General features: G+C 37.2%; 1 protein-coding gene across 2 annotated transcripts in view; it reads left to right on the top strand.

Moving 5' to 3' along the window:
- Window positions 1–22,204, top strand: part of SEC61A2 (SEC61 translocon subunit alpha 2) — a 36,386-nt gene extending 14,182 nt beyond the window's left edge. For both annotated transcript variants that reach the window (XM_081053351.1, XM_081053352.1), the window contains exons 4-12: window positions 1,910–1,988; window positions 2,979–3,110; window positions 3,234–3,343; window positions 11,451–11,604; window positions 12,572–12,732; window positions 13,250–13,447; window positions 17,970–18,161; window positions 18,640–18,716; window positions 21,105–22,204. In XM_081053351.1, coding sequence (XP_080909477.1) covers window positions 1,910–1,988; window positions 2,979–3,110; window positions 3,234–3,343; window positions 11,451–11,604; window positions 12,572–12,732; window positions 13,250–13,447; window positions 17,970–18,161; window positions 18,640–18,716; window positions 21,105–21,291 — 1,290 coding nt within the window. In that variant the 3' untranslated portion in view covers window positions 21,292–22,204. The remainder of the gene's footprint in view (window positions 1–1,909; window positions 1,989–2,978; window positions 3,111–3,233; window positions 3,344–11,450; window positions 11,605–12,571; window positions 12,733–13,249; window positions 13,448–17,969; window positions 18,162–18,639; window positions 18,717–21,104) is intronic.
- The last annotated feature ends 741 nt before the right edge of the window (window positions 22,205–22,945 follow it).

Genomic DNA, 22,945 nt, shown 5'->3' with positions numbered 1-22,945 from the left:
CTTCCAGTTGCAGTTAAGGGTTTGGTGTCTCCTGTTTGTACCGTGTTTTCTTCAGTTCCAGGGGATGGTAGCAGGTGAGATAAGCTGAGATCAGTGCAGTAAATGCCTGGCTCTGCTCTGTGTTTCTTCGATTTTTGTTCAGTGCCTTGTGAGGACTCTCCCCACCTGACTGAGGAGGGCTCTGTTTCATTCCCGACGTCAGAGTAAGACTAGTCGTCAGTCCCATCAGAGAGAGCCCCAGGGCCCACTTCTCTCATCGTTGCTTCTCACCTGCTGTCTGTGCTCCTCCGCTAGCCAAACGAGGTGGAATGATAAGGCTCTCTGTGCAGCCTGCTCTCTTCCAGCTGGGTTTGGAATGTAGAGGCAATTCTGAAGCCTCTGCTGCCTTCCCTTTGCGGTGGTTGGGGCAGCTTTGTGTGGAGTCTCTGCTCTTCCATTGTCTGCTGTTCTTCACCCTGTGACCACCCAGTACTTCAAGTTCATCATCCCTTTTCTTGTTTGGCTGCCTATGGATTTTGTTTTGTTTTCCTTAGCTTTTATAAATTCTTGTTGGCTTTTACTCTTGTTACATGTTGTTAAAAATGTTTTCTTGTATATCAGGGAGGGAAATTATGTGAATTAATTGCAACTTGCCATCTTAACCCAGAAATATCTTGCTTGGTTTTCGGTTCCTACTTCCTTTGGAAATCCCTCATGCTAATTTTTTGTTTGTCCATCTTTGGTTCAGGGTTTCCATTAAAGCATGAAATTATTGTTTTTGTGAAGTGCTGTACCAAATTTGTCAAATTGAAACCGATTATTATATGTCAGATAGTACAAAGCCTGAAACTCTGCAGTTGTGACAGTCACATAGTGCAAAGTCCTATGCCATCCAGCTGCTGTGCATGGTTCTGTAGTATGGAATTTACTGAGAAGGACAAAATTAGAGACTGAGTTTGATAATCCTGTTGACTACGGGAGGGAGGGAATACCACTGCTTAGGGGAGGCTGGCTGACGTTTTCTTGTTCAGTGTCCCACGTAGCATCTAACCATGGAGGTAATGCCAATCTCTATCAGATGCAGTTAAGGAAAGTCATTTGACTGATTGAGGGAATATTGTAATACTTTTACTTTTTACATACTTTCTTTTTATATACTAGCATTTCTCAACAATGGCAGTAAGTTTTAGGCCCAGTAAGTCTTTGTTGTGGAGTGCTGTCCCTTGCACTGTATGTGTTCAGCGGCGTCTCTGACCTCTACCTATTACATGACTGTACCATCTTCCCTCAAGTTGTGACAACCAAAAATGTCTGCAGTATTGCCAGATGTTCCTGGGGGCGCGGAATTGCCCCAGATTGAGAACCACTGTTTTGTACTTAATATTACAACATAAGTACTTCCTCATGCTTAATAAGCTTCATAAGTGTAATTTTTATTGGCTGCATGATATTCTCCTGTATTCATCCTCTTTAGTCTTACATTTGGAGCATGCCCATGGCTATCATTAGTAGCCATAGCTTTGCAGAATTATTCTGTGACTAGGTAGGTATATCCTATAATTTACTGATAGTATTTTTTAAAGTGTGGTAAAACATAAAACTTGCCATCTTAATCGTTTTTAAGTGCAGTTCGGCAGTGTTAAGTCTGCTCGTATTGCACAGGAGTGTTTACTAGTGAAATGCTGTAAGTAATTACTGCTGGTGTTTTTATTTTCGTTAAAGAACTTTACTTTTAAGGTATGCTTCTTTTATTAAAGAACCTGAGAAGTGTGCTTTTTTCCTTTCACTTTACTGTTTTTTTAATTGTCTTCACTTTATTCTTTCAGGATTTTTTTTTTTAAGTATTTCACACATTAAGTGAATGCATTACAAAATAAGTTCAAACTTAATTTGTATAATGCATTTTTATAAAATATTTTATGTACTGTAGATACCCCTATTTGGAATCATGTCATCTGATTCTGCAGATCCGTTCTACTGGATGAGAGTTATTCTGGCCTCCAACAGAGGTATGTACTTTTTTATTTTGCCTCTATACTAGTACTAGACATCAGATAGATCTGAAAATATGGCAACAACTATTTTTTGATGTCTACAGGGAGGGGGAAGATTTGATAAAAGAAACCTATTGTCTGAGAGAAGAGGCCAACATGTAAATAATTACAAGACCATGTGTTTATTGTAATAATAGAAATTTATGCAGACAATAGAGGTACAACAGAGAATGAAGTGATTAGCAGTGTCTAGAGCTTTGGTTCTCAACCCTTTTATGGATTTTCTATTTTTTCCATATTTTTCTATTTTCTCATTTTTTTCCTACGTTACTATGTCAAGAACATTTTTCATGTCATTATATATTCTACAACATTATTTTAGATGACTTTCTATTTAATTTTAGATTTTTGCATTGGAAGAGTGACAAATATTCTTAAGTATCATTCTTTTTTATTAGCTTGATATATAATGTTTGAGCTTTGTATACAATTTTAAATTTTGCATTAAAATAAAATGTTTAGTGTAAGTTTTAAAAATGTTTAGAACTGAAATCTTGGAAGATTGCCCTCAAAGGACTTCTTTAACATTTTAAGTGTAGAATTTATAGAAATTTACATCTTTATGGTATTTATAGTAATTTTTAAAAATTAAATTAAATTTAATTACTTACTTAATTAATTTTTTTGAGGAGGGCACAGCTCCCAGTGGGCCATGCAGGGGGATCGAACCAGCAAACTTGGTGTTATTGGCACCACACTCTAACCAACTGAGCTAACCGGCCAACCCCGTATTTATAATAATTTTTATTCAATGCATTGTTGCAAGGTTTTGTTAATAAATGAGAGGACTTTTTTTTTTAAGCAATTAATATTAAAGGAATGAAAATCTGCTTGTTGACATTTAAGCATGTGTTTCAGTAGACCTAATTAAGGATTGGGACACTTCTAAAGTCATCTGCATTGTGTATAGTAAAGATTCTTTCTTTCTTTCTTCTTTCTTTACAGGAACTTTAATGGAATTGGGTATCTCCCCGATTGTAACATCTGGTTTGATTATGCAGTTGTTAGCTGGAGCCAAAATCATTGAAGTTGGTGACACACCCAAAGATAGAGCTCTATTCAATGGAGCCCAGAAACGTGAGCATATTACAATTAAAGAGCCTTTTCTAGATTTGGGGATTTTGTGGCAGAGATGCTTTTCTGCATTCTTTTATGACTTTGGTTATAAGCATGTACTCCTTTTCCTCCAATTTTTGTCAGTATTTGGTATGATCATTACCATTGGGCAAGCCATTGTGTATGTCATGACGGGCATGTATGGGGATCCTGCTGAAATGGGTGCTGGAATCTGTCTCCTTATCATTATTCAGGTAAGAAATCCTATTCTTCATTTGCAGATAACAAAGCATTTTGATGCCTTTTTCTAACAATTCTTTAGGTGATTGATATACTCATTGTCTTACTTTTGAATTATTTCATTATAATATTTTGAGTATTGAAGTGACATGTAAATTGTGTTGATGTGAAAATTTTAAATTCTATAGCCATACAGCGGTGTGCTATAAAGAATTATATTTCATCAGTTCTAAGGAGCATGTATTTTACATTTTGATGTCTCTGCAATCAGGATGTTTTCTTACAGTTGACAGTGTCTTACAGTTGCCGTCAGGCAGGTGACAATCATGATAGTTGTCATTGCTTGCATATGTGTGTCACCATGGTCATAGCTGTCCATGTCATCGTTCCATCAGATGGTTATATGCAGTGTTGATATAACATGTGTTTGACTTCAATTGCTGTTTAAGATGTCTTCCCAAAATCTGCTGTGATTTGTTATTGAAATGAAAAGTTATTGCGTATACGCAAAGGCACAGAAAAAGCATGATAAACATCTGTGTCTAAGTCAAAAAGAACTTCTTTTATAAGTAGAACATAAAATTTCTTTGTAAGAAGTTATGTGAGAGTTTAATCGACAGTATATTTTTCTTTCTTAGTGGTACACAAAATGATGGCTTTAGAAATAATATCTTTGAGTCAATGAAATACCATATAAACACCCCGTACGTGTAGTCTATGGATTTTTAAAATGGATGCGTTGGAATGGAAGTTTTAAAGGCTGACATAATTCTCCCTCTACTAAGTATCTTAAAGTGTGTAAAGTTTGGTAGATATTTCTATAATGTATAATCCTTAAAAATTATTTAGAGAAGTTGCCAAGAATGGATTGTACTTAAGTTATGTAATAGTTATTTATTGAAATTTCACAAGAAATTTGCTTAAGTTAAATACAGGGCATCTGGTTATCTTGGAAATGCCTCTTCTTGCTCACTCTATGAAATTACGATTAATTTAGGAAATTTTTCTAATGGTCAAAAAGATCAAGGTCAGGAATGTGGTTTGAAATAAGATCAAAATTATATATTAAAATGTATGACCATCTCAGACTGGCATGGTCAACCATTCTGTTTTTATAAGAAACCTTATATAGAAAGCAGATCATAATCAGATCATTTAGTGAGTATGACTCAGAACAAGGAGAGTTAGATTGTCCAGGTATTTATTGGCATTATTAACAATAGGGAAAGCTTTTCCAATGAGATGGAAATTTTTTGTCTTTTGACCAAGGGAGGAATTTTAATGAATATCAGAGTCTTTGGTAGTTCTCTGTCCCTGTGTGTTCTCATTTGATATAAAGCACATTTCTTTAAAGAATAATATTGTCGTCATTTCTCCATTTAAAAAAAAAAACTTGACTGTCAAATTTATAACCCTTGGGAATTAGAGGAAGAAGAATTGGAATGGATGAGAGAAGAGCCTCTGAAAACTAATTTTAATATCTTCCAGTGATTAGGATCTCTTCATATACTTTTGGCATTGTTGAAGTTACTAATATACCAATTGTTGCCTTATGTTTTTTTCTTTATATGCAACCCATAATTTAGAATAGGCCTGATTTTTAAGAGATACTCAGAATTTGCATCTAGCTCTTACCATGTTTTCCCAAAAATAAGACCTACCCCCAAAATAAGACCCAGTTAAGATCGTCAGCCAGACGGACGCATTTAGTACGTTATGACGGTGTTCCAGAAGAAGATGACATGATTGTATTTGAATAAATGTAGATGGTCGTACATGAAAAAATGAGACATCCCCTGAAAATACATCCTAATGCATCTTTTGGAGCAAAAATTAATATAAGACCCGGTCTTATTTTTGGAGAAACACGGTAGAACATTGTGCTTCAGTAAAATATTTCTAGTATTTCCCTAAGGATATAATTAGACTCTTAAGGAACCTCAGCTGAGCAGTTCTGGGTTAGTAGAATAAAGTATTGACTTCTTACAGAATTAGTTATGAATTTGAATTGATACAAAATGAAATTTAAGCTATTTTAATTTCTTTTTCAATATCACAAATCCAGGAATAGTTATATTCTAGGAAGGAAACAAGTAAAGTAGATATATATTAATTTGTTTACATGAATTCTAGTGTACAAATATTTGTGTTGTGGTGAATTCTACCAGTGTTAATGTACAGAGAAATTTGTCATGTTTCATCATGGGTGGGGAGTGACTCATTTGTGTCTTTTTAAGGCATTGCTAACATTGAAAATGTGTGGGTACACCATAAAGATGTGATTGAATCAGTAAGTGTGTTTTTACCTAGAAACAGGTTTTAAAAATGGTTTGCATGTTATTACATAAGGTATCTCACCTTAATTATTCTTGTTTCATTCACATGGTCAGTGTCTTTCAACTAGTGAGTTTTGAAATCCAAATAGTGGGTCTTGATTAAAATACAAAAGAATTGAAACTATCAGTGTGCATGGCACGTAGTAAAGGTAAGTATTGTTTTGAAAAACTAAGTTGGGTGTCCATGCTCACATGCACGTGCAGGATTGAAATGTACAGTGTTATTTTTATACCTACCTTAGAGATTCATACATTCTACAAGAGCATGCAGTTAGTATTTAGTTTTTATCACTGTTCTAGGCAGTGAGATGCTGTAATTTCCTGGTGTCCAATTCTTCTCATAGGCAAGCATGCTTTTTACTACCTATTATTGTATTCCTTTAACTATAGAAACCATTTCTCATTTAGGTTTCTCTATAATTCCTTTCTTCAATTAGAAAAATATGAGTTTGATTGTCATAGGATATACACAAATCACTCTGTAGTCTGATGGAGAATCACAGTTTGGAGAATCACAGTTGATTAAGAGTTGCTCAGGTGACTCTGGACAGGTCATAAGTCATTCAGTCAGAAGCCCACGATAACACCGTGTTTCCACGAAAATAAGACCTAGCTGGACCATCAACTCTAATGCGTCTTGGAGCAAAAATTAATATAAGAACCGGTATTACATTACATTATATTACATTATATTATGTTATATTATATTATGTTATGTTATATTATATTACATTACACTATTATATTATATAATATAATACCCAATCTTATATATTATATTAAAATAAGACCAGGTCTTGTATTAATTTCTGCTCCAAAAGACGCATTAGAGCTGATGGTCCCACTAAGTCTTATTTTCGGGGAAACACAGTAGTTTTTGGTTAGCTGATAGTTTGTGGATAGCTATTATTCCCTGCACGGGCTTGGGTTTCTGCATGATTAGGAGTATTTATTTATTTATTTATTTATTATATAACTGTGGTCAAAATAAAATCTCAGTAGTAAGTCCTAACTTCTCTTATCTTGTCAAAATGTCAGACTAAGTTTTCAAACAGTAATGGATTTGTGAGAGCTGTCTTAGAAGTTTTGAGACTTGTACCCTTTTTCCAGTCCATTGAACGTCAATTTACAAGATTAATAAAGTTAGGCTCTGTACAACTGCTGGAATGACAGCCAAAAACCCTGTGTAAGCTAAGCATGCTTAAAATGGTGTCTTGTAGCTTGTTTGCTCTCTCTTCTAAAGGGATATTGGGGAAACTGAGTCAGTAATGGGGAGTGTTAAAAAACAGGGAGGATTGGAAGGGGCATTTCCTAGCTTCTGGAGGAGGGTGTCTTTAAAGTGGAGACAGGTATGAGTTTGAGGGCACAGAAGCATATTTTCTATCCCTCTTGATTAGGCTACTGAAATGTGGGGGTGGAGTCATGACCACAGAGGTCACTTGCATGGTTAGGGAGTTTTTAAAAAGATTTTTATTGGGGGTGGGGGGTGGGTGATGAGGGTAAAGGGGATCAAATATATGGTGATGGAAGGAGAACTGACTCTGGGTGGTGAACACGCAATGGGATTTATAGACGATGTAATACAGAATTGTACACCTGAAATCTATGTAAATTTACTAACAATTGTCACCCCAATAAAATTAATTAAAAAAAAAAGATTTTTATTAAAACATAGCTAACATACAGTATTATATTAGTTTCAGGTGTCCCTCACAGTACCCACTTGGCACTATACATAGTTATTACCATATTATTGACTGTGTTCCCTATGCTTTACTTTACATCTCCATGACTATGTTGTAACTACCAATTTGTATTTCTTAATCCCTTCACCTTTGTCACCTAGCCCCCAATCCCCCCTTCCATCTAGCACCCCAATAAATTTAGTACTCATCTGATGCCCTACCTGGTTATTAAAATATTATTGACTGTATTCCTTATGGTATATCCTGTATTTCTGTGACTACTTTATAACAACCAATTTGTACTTCTTAATCCCTTCCCCTTTCTCACCCACCCCTAACCCCCTCCCATCTGGCAACCATCAAAATGTTCTCTGTATCTGTGAGTTTGTTTTTGTTTCATTTGTTTGTTTAAAGTGGAATCATATGACGTGTCTTTTGCTGTTTGATTTACTCCACTCAGCACAATAGCATCTGGGTCCATCCATATTGTTGCAGATGGCAAGATTTCATTCTTTTCTTACGGCTGAGTAATATTCCACTGTATACATGTACCCTTTATCCATTCATCCATTCAGGGACACCCAGGTTGCCTTCATATCTTGGCTATTGTAAATAATGCTGCAGTGAACATATGATGAGCACATCCCCTCGAAGTAGCATTATGGGTTTCTTCAGATAAATACCCAGAAGTGGTATTTATCTGGTATTTATATTACTAGGTCCTTCTTTGTCTATTGTTAGTCTTTGTTTTAAAGTCTGTTTTGTCTGGTATAAGTATTGCTACCACAGCTTGTTTCCATTTTTATGAAATATCATTTTCCATCCCTTTACTTTCAGTCTGTGGGTGTCTTTTAATCTGAAGTGAGTCTCTTGTAGGGAACATATGTAAGGGTCTTGTTTTCTTATCCATTCAGGTCCCTCCCCACATCTTTTGATTGGATTATTTAATCAATTTACATTGAAAATAGTTGTTGATAAGTATGTAGCTATTGCCATTTTATTCATATTCTTGACTCTTTTTTTTTATCTTTAAGAAGTCCCTCTAAGTTTCCTTGTAATACTGGTTTGGTGGTGATGAACTCCTTTAGCTTTTTCTTGTCTGGGAGCTCTTTCTTTGTCCTTCAATTCTAAGTGATAGCTTTGCTGGGTAGAGTAATCTTGGTTGTAGGTCCTTGCTTTCCATCAATATTCACTTTGAATATTTCATGCCAGTCCCTTCTGGACTGCAACGATTCTGTTGAGAAATCAGCTGATAGTCTTATGGGAGCAGCCTTGTAGGTAACTGCTTTTCTCTCGCTGCTTTTAAGATTCTCTCGTCTTTAACCTTTGTCATTTTAATTATGATGTGTCTTGGTGTGGGCCTCTTTGGAATCATCTTGTTTGGGAGCCTCTGCACTTCCTGGGCTTTTATATCTATTTCCTTCACAAGATTAGGGAAGTTTTCTTTAAATAGGTTTTCAATTCCTAGCTTTCTTCTCCTTCCGGTACCCCTGTAACTTGATGTCCCAGAGGCTCCTTAAGCTCTCCTCATTGTTTTTGGATTCTTTTTTTCATTTTGCTGTTCTGATTGGGTGTTTTCTGATACTTTATCTTTTAAATTGCTGATTCAGTCCTCTGTTTAACCTACTGTTGAAGCCCTGTTATGTAGTCTTCATTTCTGTTATTGTATTCTTTATTTCTGACTGGTTCTTTTTTATATTTTCTGTCTCCATTTTTATGTTTCCTATCTCTTTGTTGAAGTTCTCCCTCAGATCATTGAGCATCCTTATAACCACTGTTTGGAACTCTGCATCTGGTAGATTACTTGTCTCCACTTTGTTTAGTTTTTTTTCTGGAGCTTTGTTATGTGGACATGTTTTTTTGTCTTCCCATTTTGGCTGCCTACCTGTGTTTGTTTCTATGTATAAGGTAGGGCTGCTATTCCTCCTGGTCTTAGTAGAGTGGCCTTATGTAGGAGGCGTGCTGTGGGGCTCACTGGTGCGGTCTCTCTGGTCAGCTGAGCCTGGTAATCCAGGTGTGTCCCTTGTGTCGGTTGTGTGTGCCCTCCTGTTGTAATTGAGCCTTGGTTGTTGTTTGTACTTCAGTGGGAGGGATTGACACTCTGACTGTTTGGTTGTGAGGACTGGCCATGAGTACAGTGGAGGAGTTGTGGTGCAGGGGCTGATTTTACAGAGCAGGATCTGCCTCAGCAGGGCTCTGGTGCCTGTGCAATCTGCCCCTTGGGTGTGTCGTCCTTGAAGGCTGCTGGGTGACGCTGCAGCTCATTTGGAAGCTCTCCGCTGGGGGGGCCAGCCCCAGGGCCACCTGGGAGGGGACCCACTGCAGGTCAAGTTCAGACACAGCCTGTGCCCCACCTCGGGCCATCTGGCAGGAGCCACAAAGCAATCTGCAGATGGCTGCCACCTGTGCCATGCTTGTAAATGCTTTGAGAGGCCAAGCCTCCAACCAAGGCCAGCTACCGCTAGTGTCAGGCTTAAGGCTGCTCAGTAAATGGTATAGGACATGCTCAAGCCATGATGCTGTTTGTTTGGTTTCTACGAAACTTTGAGAGACCTTAGTAAAGTCTGCAGCATGAGCCAAGGCAGGTGGTTTGTCAGAAAAAGCCACTGGAAGCGGCTTGGGTGTGCCCGAAAATTGAGTGAACAGTGTTAGCTAGCTTGATGGAGACTCACATATGGCGGCCACCTGTATCTGTATACTGGAAGGGGGGGGCTCAACAAAGAATCTGGCTTCCACCAGCTCCCCTGTCCAGGAGAAAGCTGACCCTTCAGTCCCTGTCCTGAAGCCAGACAATTCAGTTCCCCGCTGTATGTCCCTGGCGCTTCTCCAGCTGCTGCCCCAGTGCTGGAGCTCATAGCGAGTGATTCCATTGGTGGGTAAGTCCATGCGCAGTCCCTTTAAGAGGAGTGCCTGGGACTTCCACTGTCCACTATCTCCTTCAGCCACAATGCTCTGCTGGTTTTCACGGCCGGAAATTATGGGGACTTCTCTCCCCAGTACTGGAGCCCTGGGTGAGGGAGGGACTGGGACCCCTCCCTCGCTCCTTCAGGGGGTGGGAAGGGACCTCTGCAGCAGAGATAGCCCTCCTAATTTTTCATGGTCACACGTGTGGGTGTGGGAGCAGTCCTTTCCATGTCTCTGCCCCACCTACCAGCCTTGAGGTGGCTTCTTCTGCATGTCTTTAGTTGTAGGGCTTCAATTCAGCAAGATTTTAGGAGATTCTCAATGATGGTTGTTTTGTAGTTTAGTTGTAATCTTGATGTGGTCGTGAGTGAAGGTAAGCACAGCGTTTACCTACTGCACCATCTTGACCGGAACTCCAGCTAGGGCTTGTTTTTAATTGATGCATGCTTTTACAGAGAAATGTCATCTCTAAGAGGAAAATTAAGAATTTTCAATTTCATGTAAATTCAAGTTAGTATATTTTCATTTTTTTTAAAAATTAGGAGCTTAAGAACCTGGTGAACTCTTCACTATCTTCAAATTTACATTCAATCTTGTCACTGTATGTATAGAATGCATTTTTACATTGTTATAATCTGTGTACATTTTAATTTGTGCTCTACTTCTTTATTCTACAGCTATTATATATAATATACACATAAAATATGTACAATATTATATATAATACTTTAAAAATGTATCAACATAGTTTGCATACTTTTCCTTTCATGGCAGTATGCATTCGCATTTTGTTATTATACCATAATTTATTTGGCCTTTCATTTACTTGCAGGTATCTGGGATATGTTCAGTTTCTTGCTGTCATAAATTCTACAACTGTGAATATTTTTGTTTTAGTGTTCTTTCCAATAAGCCTTATTTAACATTGTAAGGGAAATTGTTCGGTGGTGTATAAGTCTATTTTAAAAGTTGAAATGTCTGCTCTATAACATAGCAATATTTCCAATCGTCTGATTTTCAGAATTGGCTGCTGACTAAACTAAAGCGGGTTAAAAGATGCAGTCATAGTAGTGATATTTCACCAGTTAGGTTTGAATGTCAGAAATGCCCATACTTTGAAAGTAGCTAGTGGTGCTCGTCTGCCCCCTTCTTGAGTTTTTTCTTGCTTCCGCTTACTTGCATTTCTTTCCCCACAGTTGTTTGTTGCTGGTTTGATTGTGCTGCTGTTAGATGAGCTGCTACAGAAGGGTTACGGCCTGGGTTCTGGTATTTCCCTCTTTATTGCCACCAACATCTGTGAAACCATTGTCTGGAAGGCCTTTAGTCCCACTACCATTAACACTGGCAGAGGTACATGGCACAGTGACTGTGACTGCACGAGTGTTGCTGGGTGTGTGCGACTGTTCCTAACACGTAACAGCAGTTTGTGCCTGTAGACATCCTTTCTGGTGGTCCTAGCGCAACTGATGCTGTTCAAAAATTAATAAGCAGAAATTTGTGGAGTCTGAAATATTACTTAGAATGATATCTAAATGTTAGCCTCTGCTCATTCAAAATATCAGTGGTTGCAAACAGATTTTTAAAATTTTATGTGCTGACGTCATTGCTGCAGAAGTCATTGATTTGACCGATTACAGCATTCCTAGGGGGATCAAAAGGTAGTGGATTAAGATTTTTCAGATGAAAAAACTTATTTTTTTGTATCATTAGGGAGCACTAATGCTTTTGCTGCTATTTTACTTACCTTGGTAATAGCACCTAAATTTTGAAATATTTTATTCTGTCTTTGCCCTTACTCATCTCCACTTCTCTCAAATGGCATCCTAGATTTGTAATGGTTAACATCTAATCTGATCCCAGCCTTAAGAAAATAGCAACAATGGTTTATTAATGCTCTTGGTTAAATAAATTTGAAGGCAAGCTTGATAGAGGAACATGTATCTTTTAAATCTGACCTCTTTATTCTGCTTTGCTGCTGGTACCCCTCCCCTGCCCCCCATATTTTCCTCCCTTCTCTAAAGTAAAGGAGAGGCAAAGCATTATGAACTAAATATTTGCTTTGGTTTATTCTACTTTGGCTGTTTTCATCAAGAATAGTCTCTTGAGAAAACTTCAAATTTATGCAAAAAGATACACTTTTCCTCAATGATCTAAATATTATTAGAAGCTCCACACATGGCTATATCATAAAGTAAACATTGATGAATTATTTTGACTCATTTTCTGCTGTTCACTGGGGTTTCAAAGTTATTTGTTTTGACCTTTGGGACAACTTTGGATGATGCGTCTGTAGTTAATTTCTCTCTTGGTTTCTCAGGTACCGAGTTTGAGGGTGCAGTTATAGCTCTCTTTCATTTACTGGCCACCAGGACAGACAAAGTCCGAGCCTTAAGGGAGGCATTCTATCGTCAGAACTTGCCCAATCTCATGAACCTTATCGCTACTGTGTTTGTGTTTGCTGTTGTTATATATTTTCAGGTAAGTGCTCTCTTTGCTTAGGTAAGTGGGATGTGGGCTTTTATTTTGCTCTTAAGAAGAAATGACATTTGAAATGTTAGTATCTGCTAAGTCAGTGTTTAAAAATCTAGTCAAGCAAATAATTCCATTCTTTATTTTCTTAAAAATAATTCCATTCTTGGGGGCGGCCGGTTAGCTCAGTTGGTTAGTGTGGTGCTCTTAACAACAAGGTTGCCGGTTCGATCCTTACATGGGCCACTGTGAGCTGCGCCCTCCACAACTAGACTGAAACAACTATTTGACTTGGAGCTGATGGGTCCTGGAAAAACACACTTAAAAAAAAATTCCATTCTTTAGACCGAGGTGCAAATTAAAAAAATAGGATGAAAATGAAATAGAAAAGGTTTCCTATTTGTGTCTCTGTGTAGAAGAGTTTCATTAGCATTATATTTTCTTAATCCTACTGTTACTGTTTTGGTTCTTTGTATTCTTTATGTGATATGTACAGTTCCTCTTACTCTTAATTTTCACTTTTTAGGGATTTCGTGTTGACTTGCCCATTAAGTCGGCCCGATACCGAGGACAGTACAGTAGCTATCCCATCAAGCTCTTCTACACCTCGAACATTCCTATCATTCTTCAGTCGGCCTTAGTGTCAAACTTGTATGTTATTTCCCAGATGCTGTCTGTTCGATTTAGTGGCAACTTTTTAGTTAATTTACTAGGACAGTGGGCGGTGAGTATTTTATTCTGTTTAAATTTATTGTAATTTGCATTTCAAGGTTACATTTTTAACTGAAAGATGAGCCATAATTGCAGCAGTTGCTGTAATATTTTCAGGTTCATTTACAGAGTTTATAAATTATTTGGAAGAATTGATGTGTTGTAAAACTAAGATTGACCAGGTACTTTTTCTTATTATTTTCCAGTCTAGGAAACATTTTCACATCTCATTGGAATGATCCTTCAGGCTTAAATCACTGTTGCACTCGTGAAAGTGATCCCGTCTTTTGTAATCTCACTCCACTATTGTCTAGAATGTTTTTTAAAAAGCAGCTATTTGCTGATAATATATAGGATACTAAAATCATCCTTTCCTGTTTTCCCCCATTTTTCATGGCCTAAATGGCAATAAAATGGTTTGTGATTAACTGGGCTGGAGATAGGCATGTAATTACTAGTCTGAAGAGAGAACAGAGTTGCTAGAAATAGAATCCAGTAAAGTCTGACTGCCACTTACAGATTCTCTTCCTCAGAGCTTCTATAGCGATCCGGCCACATTGTTATTGAAGTGTTATTGTAGGATTGGATTTTGATCAGTTTAAATTCTGTCATCTAAATTCCGCCCCTTCCCCCGATACTATAGAGAGTATTTTTCCCCCTTAAAAGTATAGAATTAAAAAAGATTAAGATTCTTTATTCCTTTGCAGAGTATGTTATTCTAGAATTTGTATTCCACTAAAGAATATTATGTTTTTACAGTTATTGTGCCTACAATATGGTGCCTATTCTGTGCTTTTATCTTAATATGATGTGTTTTGCATTATAAGTTATAGTGACTGATATCTTTCTGCTTTTACTGAAGATGGTTTTTTTTTTAATTTAAAATTTAACAGGATAAGACAGTGACTCTTGAATGTTAGTTGGAGGAAATAGAATTCCCTTTGTAATACTTCTTTCTGCTCTTTTCCTTTTATAGTAAAACAATTTTTTTCAATTACAGTTGACATACAATGTTACATTAGTCTCAAGTATACAGCATAGTGATTAGACATTTATATAACTTATGAAGTGACCTCCTCCCCCAATGAGTCTAGTTCCTACCTGGCACCACAGATAGTTATCACAACATTATTGACTATATTCTGTTTGGTGTACTTTACTTCCCTGTGACTGTTTTGTAACTACCAATTTGTACTTCTTAATCCCTTCCCACTTTTCACCCTGACCTCCAAACAGCTTCCCATCTGGCAACCATTAGTTCTCTGTATCTATGAGTCCGTTTCTGTTTTGTTTGTTCATTTATTTTGTTTTTGTTCCACATATAAGTGAAATCATATGGTATTTGTCTTTCTCTGTCTGGCTTATTTCACTTAGCATAATACCCTCTAGGTCCATCCATGTTTCAGATGGCAAGATTTCATTCTTTTTTTATGGCAGAGTAATAGCTCATTGTATATATGTACCATATCTTCATCCATTTATCATATGATTTGAGCATTTAATCCACTTACAGTTAAAGCAATTTTTGATAGATATATAGTTACTGCCATTTTATTCATTGTCTTCTGTTTTTGTAGTTCTCTGTTCCTTTCTAGCGCTTTTATAGGTTGATGACTTTCTATAGTGTTGGATTTGGAGTCCTTTCTCTTTATTTCTTGTATGTGTTGTAGATTTTTGGTATGTGGTTAATATGTGTTTCATATATACCAAGGTATGTTTATAGTAGTTTATTTTAAGTTGATTTTTGCTTAAGTTCAAATACATTCTAAAATCACTACCGTTTTTACTCAACCTTTCCATGTTTATGTTTTTTGTTGTTATTTTTTACTTCTGTGCATGTGTGCTTGCGTGTGTTCCTTAATTTACTGTTGTAATTACACACGATCTTCCTACTTTTGCCTTTTAACCTTTGTACTATATATAGTGTTGGTTGATCCACGACTTTTATTATGAGTTTGCCTTTGTCAGTGAGAATTTTTTTCTTTGAGATGTTTTCTTACACACACACACACACACACACACACATACATGTTTCTTCTCCTCCTTCTCCTTCTCCTTCTCCTTCTCCTTCTCCCTTTAACATTTCTTGTAATAGTGGTTTGGTGGTGATGAGCTCCTTTAGCTTTTCTTGGTCTGGGAAACAATCTGTCCTTCGATTCTAAATGATAGCCTTGCTGGGTAGAGTACTCTTGGATGCAGGTCTTTGATTTTCATCACTTTGAACACTTCATGTGAATCCCTCTGGCCTGCAAAGTTTCTGTTGAGAAATCAGCTGACAGTCTTATGGGAGCTCCCTTGTAGGTAACCAACTGCTTTTCTCTTGCTGCCTTTAATATTCTCTCTTTGTCTTTAACCTTTAGCATGTTAATTATGGTACATGTTGTCATGGTCCTCTTGGCATCTTATTTGGGACTGTCTGCACGTCCTGGGCTTTTATGTCTATTTTCCTTTGCCAAGTTAGGGAAGTTTTTGGTCATTATTTCTCAAATAGGTTCTCAATCCCTTGCTCCCTGTCTTCTCCTTCTGGTACCCCTAGGATGCAAATGTTGTTACACTTGATGTTCTCTTAAACTGTCCTCATTTATTTTTCTGTTTTTCTTTTTGGTGTTCTGATTGGGTGTATTCTGCTAGCTTATCTTCCAAATTGCTGATTCAGTCGTCTGCTTCATCTAATCTGTTGATTTTATCTTATGTAGTCTTCATTTAAGTTATTCTTCATTTCTGATTGGTTTTTTTTTATGTTTTTTATCTCCTTTTTTTGTGTTTCCTATCTCTTCTGAAGTTCTCACTGAGATCATGTAGTCTTCCCCTAAGTTCATTGAGCATCCTTATAACCAGTGTTTGCAACTCTGCATCTAATAGGTTGCTTGCCTTCATTTTGTTTAGTTTTTTTTCCTCAAGTTTTGTCCTGTTCTTTCCTCTGGGACATGTTTCTTTGTCTTCTCGTTTTGGCTGCCTACCTATGTTCATTTCTATATATTAGGTATATCTGCCTCCTTTTCCATTCATGTAAACAGAAATTTGATTACTGGTGATGAGGGGAGGAAGCTTTCTCTTCCCTCATGAGCTAATAGTCCAGTAATTATCACTATAATAATTTCAAAGTAATAAATGCATTGAATTGTTGTATGGAGTATGTTGTGATCTTGTCTGAGATTCTTTTTAATGAGAGAATTATTGGGAAATTGAATTTGTCTATAAAGAGTGCTTTTGATTTGCAAATAGTAATTCTAGGGGCCCAGTAAAGGAATCATTTGGAAATTGTAAATTCAGGAATCAGATATTTTAATCATTGCAACGTGTAATTGCTTTTCCATAGCCTGTATCCCAAATTTTTATTTTTATTTATTTATTTTTTTGGGCATTTTTGTAGGTTTTGTTTTTATTTTTTTTATTTCTTTTATTTTTATTTTTTTTAATTAATTTATTTACTTATTAGTTTCAGGTGTACAAAACAAGGTAATACTTAGACGTTCATCATTTATATCCCTCATACTGTGAACCCCCCTCCCCCCATCCACTATCCCTCCGACCTCATACTGAACCATCACATTATATATATAAAATTATTGTTGGCATTCATTAATGTTTAGCTTCTGGTGTACAATGCCATGATCCAGGTATCCACTGTATCCCTGAGGTGGTCTCCCAAATAGGATGCATGTCCATTGGATACCCAACAAAATCTTTACAACATTATAGAATAGCTTCCCCAAATTAATTTTCAAAAAAAACCCTGAGGCCATCTTGTGGTTACCAGCTGCTTCCAAATCCCTTCACCTTTCCCCTTATCCCCAACCCCCTCCCACACACCCATCTAACCACTCTCGGTTTTTTCTCTGCGTCCCCAAAACTGTCTCTGATTAGTTCATTCACATAGTCTTTTCTTTAGATTCCATATATAAGTGAGATCATATGGTACTTGTCTTTCTCTCCAAATTTTTATTTAATATGACCAAATACATGCTGTTTCCATTTTTGTTACTATAAAAATTCTTAAATATTTGTGTGGATAAAAATCCCGTTATAAATATTTATTAAAGACTCTTCCTTTTAATATTAAAAAAAATAAAGTTTAGGCAGTGAGTTGTTAGACTTCTGTCACTGTTTCAGTTGATTGCATTCTTAATTGAATACTTTGAAATGAAAGAATCATGTGTAAAGGTCTTAATATGTTGCATACCCTAATATATTTCAGAAAATTTCGTATTCTAAAAGTAATCAGAGATCGACTATAAATGTAATCATGTCCCTATATTCAGTAAGAGAAGGAAGAGTCTTCTTATAGATGTATTTTAAAATCTCTCTTCTGTTAATAATATATTCACATCTTTATGTAAGACGTGCTCACTATATCATTTTGAAGGAGTGAAGATATTAGATACCAAAGCAAATCCTTAAGTTATATAGAGACATTAGTTGTAGGTGCTTTGAGCTTAAAACATTGTCATAATTTTTTAGGAGTTTGAAAAGTTAAAAAATGTGTGCTTGACCAATTCGTTTGGCCATTTGTCCTTTTCATTCTTGTTGTGTAGGATGTCAGCGGTGGAGGCCCTGCCCGCTCGTACCCAGTGGGAGGTCTTTGTTACTACCTGTCTCCTCCCGAGTCCATGGGTGCTATATTTGAGGATCCTGTCCACGTGGTTGTGTATATCATCTTTATGCTGGGGTCTTGTGCTTTCTTTTCTAAGACGTGGATAGAAGTGTCTGGTTCCTCAGCCAAAGATGTAAGTATTTGGTTTATTTGAAAAATGAAAATTTATAATTTTTAGATGTCAAAGTGGTAATTGATACACTGTTAATTACTTTTGTAATTTAAACTTTAATTCAAAGATTCTTAATGAGTTATGTTACCCCAGGGGGTTAAAAATTGGTTCCTGGAGGTGAAACATTTATAGATTTTACAATGGCTTGTGACCCTGCAAAGCTCAACCCTAACCGACAAAATCTTTTTCCTTAGTACGTATTTAATTTTCTTGAGGGTTGTGATAAAAAGGACCGGGAAAAGCTGGTTTAGTGTATGGGTAATGGAGCTGTGCAGTATTGTGGCCTCAGTGGCCTCAGGTTTAATGAGAATGTGACAGTACCTGCTTCAGGTTTCTTTATCTTACTTGTTAGTGTGTGCAAAGCACTTTACACATAACCTGGTAGAGTGAACAGTGAGAAGTTAGAGTTTGATTTTAAAACTTGTTTTTCTCCTGGCAGGTCGCTAAACAGCTTAAGGAACAGCAAATGGTAATGAGGGGCCACCGAGATACCTCTATGGTTCATGAGCTTAATAGGTAAGGTCATTAGATTTAATCCTTGATGGGGGGACACATGCACGCATGTACTCAGTATTTCAATCTGTCTTTCATTTATTGGCAGATATTATTCTTTGTTTACATTCAGATGTGAAGCATTTCTCTTCTACTTCACACAAAAAAGACCAAAATTTAACACAAAACTTTGTTTTCCACATCAAAATGATACCTAAATTATTTTAATTGAAACTGTGTTCTCTTCACTGCTTTGCCAAGTGTTAACATGTACATAGGAGATTCTCATTGTTGGCTGGCTGTACATAAAATCACCTGGGAGCTTAGAAACACTGATGTCCCACCTCCAGAAATTGTGATTTATTTGGTCTGGAGTGGGTCCTAGGCATCAGTTTTGTTTATTTTTTTATTGGGGAATATTGGGGAACAGTGTGTTTCTCCAGGGCCCATAAGTTCCAAGACAAGTTGTTGTCCTTCAGTCTAGTTGTAGAGAGCGCAGCTCAGCTCCAAGTCCAGTCGCCATTTTCAGTCTTTAGCTGCAGGGGGCACAGCCCACCATCCCATGTGGGAACTGAACCAGCAACCTTGTTCTTAAGAGCTTGCACTCTAATCAACTGAGCTATCAGGCCACCCATCAGTTGTTTTTTGATAACAGTTTTATTGAGGTGTAATCCACATACCATGTAATTCACTCATTTGAAGTATATGGTTTAGTGGTTTTTTTCAGTATATTCAGAGTGTGTAATCATTACACTCTAATTTTAAAAACATTTTCATACCCAGAAATAAACCTTGTACCCATTAGTTATTCCCCATTCCTACCCCACTCTCCCATCCCCTCAGCCCCAGGCAACACGTTTTTACCTTCTATCTATAGATTTGCCTGTTCTGGACATTTCATATATGTGGAATCATAATATGTGATCTTTTGTAAGTAGCTTGTTTTGCTTAGCATAGTGTTTTCCGATTTCATTCATAATCTGTGAATATTCCATTGTACGGATATACCCAATTTTTTATCCATTCGTCAGTTGATGGAAATTTGGGTTGTTTCCACTTTTTGTCCATCATGAATAATGCTGTTATGAGCATGCTTGTCTAAGGTTTGTGTGGACATGTTTTCATTTCTCTAGGAGTGGAGTTGTTGGCATGTAGTCACTGTTTAACATGTTGAGAAACCACCACACTGTCTTCCAGAGTGGCTGTACCGTTCTGCATCCCCACCAGCACGCTGAGGTCCAACTGGTGCACATCCTGCCCAGCACTAGTTTTTGCTTTTAGATTAGCATAAAGCCACCTAGAGGGGATAAAGTGTTATCTCATTGTGGTTTTGATTTGCTTTGCTTTTCCCTGATGAGTAATGATGTTGAAGATTTTTCATGTTCATCAGCCATTTGTATATTGTATGTTGTTTGGAGAAATGTATTCAATTTTAATTGGGTTGTTTCTTGTTACTGAGTTGTAATGTTTTTAAAAAGTATTTTGGATATGTCTCTTGTCACGTACATCCTTTGCAAGTCTTTTGTGTCATTCTGAGTTGTCTGTTCACTTTCTTGATGGTATCCTTTGATGCACAAATTTTTAAGTGAATTTCAGTGTATCTGTTTCATCTTTGGATGGTTTGTGCTGTTTTTGGTGTTGTATCAAAGAAACCATTTCCTAACCCAAGATCACAAAGACTCGTTTTCCCTTAGGAGAATCAACTCTTACGTTTAAGTCTTTCATCCTGAGATAAATTTTGTGTTTGGTGTGAGATAGGGGTTCAGATGCCTTCTTTCGCATGTGGATATTGAATTGTCCCATAATCGTTTGTTCCAAAGGCATTAGTATTTATTTAAATTTTCTTTATTGGGAACACAGATTTCAGAGAATAGTATAATGAGTCTCCACGCACCCAAGTATATCCAGCTTCAGTAGCTATCATTCTTTCATTCTTGTTTCATTTACCATCTCCCCCAATCTTGTTTTTCCCTTTCTTTCTAGAATATTTTAAATACAATCCCATTATTTTTAACAGTTCTCCAGGTGAGTCTAATGTGCAGCCAAGGTTGAGTTACTGTTGGAAGAGAACCATCCAAATCTTTCACATAAATTTAATACTTAGGAATCATTTTGAAATTTACTCACCTAGAAGAGGGAGCTAAAGGTTATCGATTTAAAAAATACAACATTTTCACACCAAATCTCACTTGAGGATTCTAATTTTCCATCAAAATCATGTACTGCTGTGGCTATTTCCTGGTCTCTCAAAATCAGGGAGTCAACTCATTCTTTTCATCACTTTTCATCAACATGTAAGTGCTGTGGACAGCCCTCGCTGGGTACTGCCCGTGCCCTGTGGGGTTAGATTGTTACACTGGGCACCTGGCTGCTTCCGTCCCCTATGCGTCCTGACTCGGCTTTGTCTTCTAGGTATATCCCCACCGCGGCGGCGTTCGGAGGGCTGTGCATCGGCGCCCTGTCCGTGTTGGCCGACTTCCTCGGGGCCATTGGCTCTGGCACCGGAATTCTGCTCGCAGTCACTATTATTTATCAGTATTTTGAAATATTTGTTAAGGAACAGGCTGAAGTAGGCGGGATGGGTGCTTTGTTTTTCTGAATGTTCCCATACTTTTGTGTGTGTGCAAGGGAAAACATTTCGACGTTCTTGTCAAATGCTGGTTCCCCTTTTCTCCCCACTTTGTTTTCAAGTGCTAACTGCCCCATTTCTGAGATGGGCACCGAGCTACGCCTGTGTGCAGCATTTAGTACCAGCTGCCTTAAAACTCAAGTTTACATTATTCGTTAGAAAACGTACATGTAGTGTCGCCTGTGATGCTGGAAACCAGTGTACCCGCCTTGCCGTGTTCAGTTGTGACGGTGAGATGGTGACGTGGCTCACTTTTGCACACAACATTCAAAACACTCAGTATTCCCCCCACTTGTTTAAAAATAAATGTAGTTCAGATCGCCACTTTCCAGTATTTTTGGGCTTATTTAATGAGTTCTGGAACATTTATATCTAATCTATATTTTAGATATAATTACTTTTTATACTTTTTAAAATCATAGTATCCATATTCCCACCCTCCTTCCACGTCCCTCCCTTTATTTGTACCTTCTCAAAGCAGCCACTTAGCCCGATGGGCACATCAAACTTCCGAATTCCTTCTGTCACTAGAAACAACTTAGAATTACTCTTCCTGATTTCCATCCCTTTCTTCCCAGTGACAGCACAGTCGCTGCTGTTTTTACGTATTGGCTATGCCTTCGAATTCCAAGTCACTTGAGAATGCTTTTAAGATACTATGCCCCAGTTTTGTTTTTTTTCTCTTAAATCCCTAAAGCGAAGATCTAATTCTCAAGCAATGTCTGTAGCTCAGTGGGGGTGAACAATGAGTAATTCATGCTAGGAATCTGTGTACGTTATTGTACTTTATAGCAGCAACATGAGTGTAAACAGTAGACAATAAACTTTTATTTACAACTGTTTCAGTTGTGTTGGAAAAATAAAAAATCTGGTATTAAATGCATTGTACAAGTTTTTTGTGGTTTATTACTCATATAAAATCCATCCTGAGATGCTTATTGCAAGTGGTCACATGTAATTAGTTTAGTGTTTCATCCTAAAATACTGAGGGATAGTGACCAATGTAAGGTTACTCAGTTATGTGACTAACATTTGCAAATAACAGGAAAAAAGTGGTCTCAGACAATATCCCAGTCTCCATTTGAAATAGCAGTTCTTTGTCAATAAACAATAATCCACGTACTTTAAAAAATGAATAAGTATGTGCATTACTGTCCAAAAAGAGAAAAAACTTAATTTTTGAAAGACATCCTTTTCAGAAGTATGGTTTTCCACCATTATTTACCTTCTTTGTAAGTGCAGGAAGCGTATCCTGTTTCACATAGGATCACAGCCAAATAACGACGGGCAAGGCAGATAAAGTGCAGGCAGGCAGGACTGTAAGGACTGTCACCCGAGAACACCTCTAAGGACTGCAGACCATTGTTCCCATAGAAATAGGGGCCCAGGTGTAGAGCTGATTTTCCCCCCAAAAGGAGGTAAAAATATGCTTTTATAGGAAAGCTTCAACTTTTAAATGCCGACATTAACAGTGCCAGCCGATGAAAATGTCCAGACAGCCAGTTCTCAAACTAATTTCCAAAGCATAGCCTTTGGTATATTTATAGATAACATAAATACATAGGGTATATTCTAGGATTTAGGTATCACTTCTAAATTGCACTCTTAGGAAGAGAAAAAAAGC

This window comes from Rhinolophus hipposideros, assembly GCF_964194185.1.
Source record: "Rhinolophus hipposideros genome assembly, chromosome: 1".
NCBI lineage: Eukaryota > Metazoa > Chordata > Mammalia > Chiroptera > Rhinolophidae > Rhinolophus > Rhinolophus hipposideros.
The sequence above is the reverse complement of the archived record's forward strand: the minus strand, read 5'-3'. Positions and strand labels throughout refer to the sequence as shown.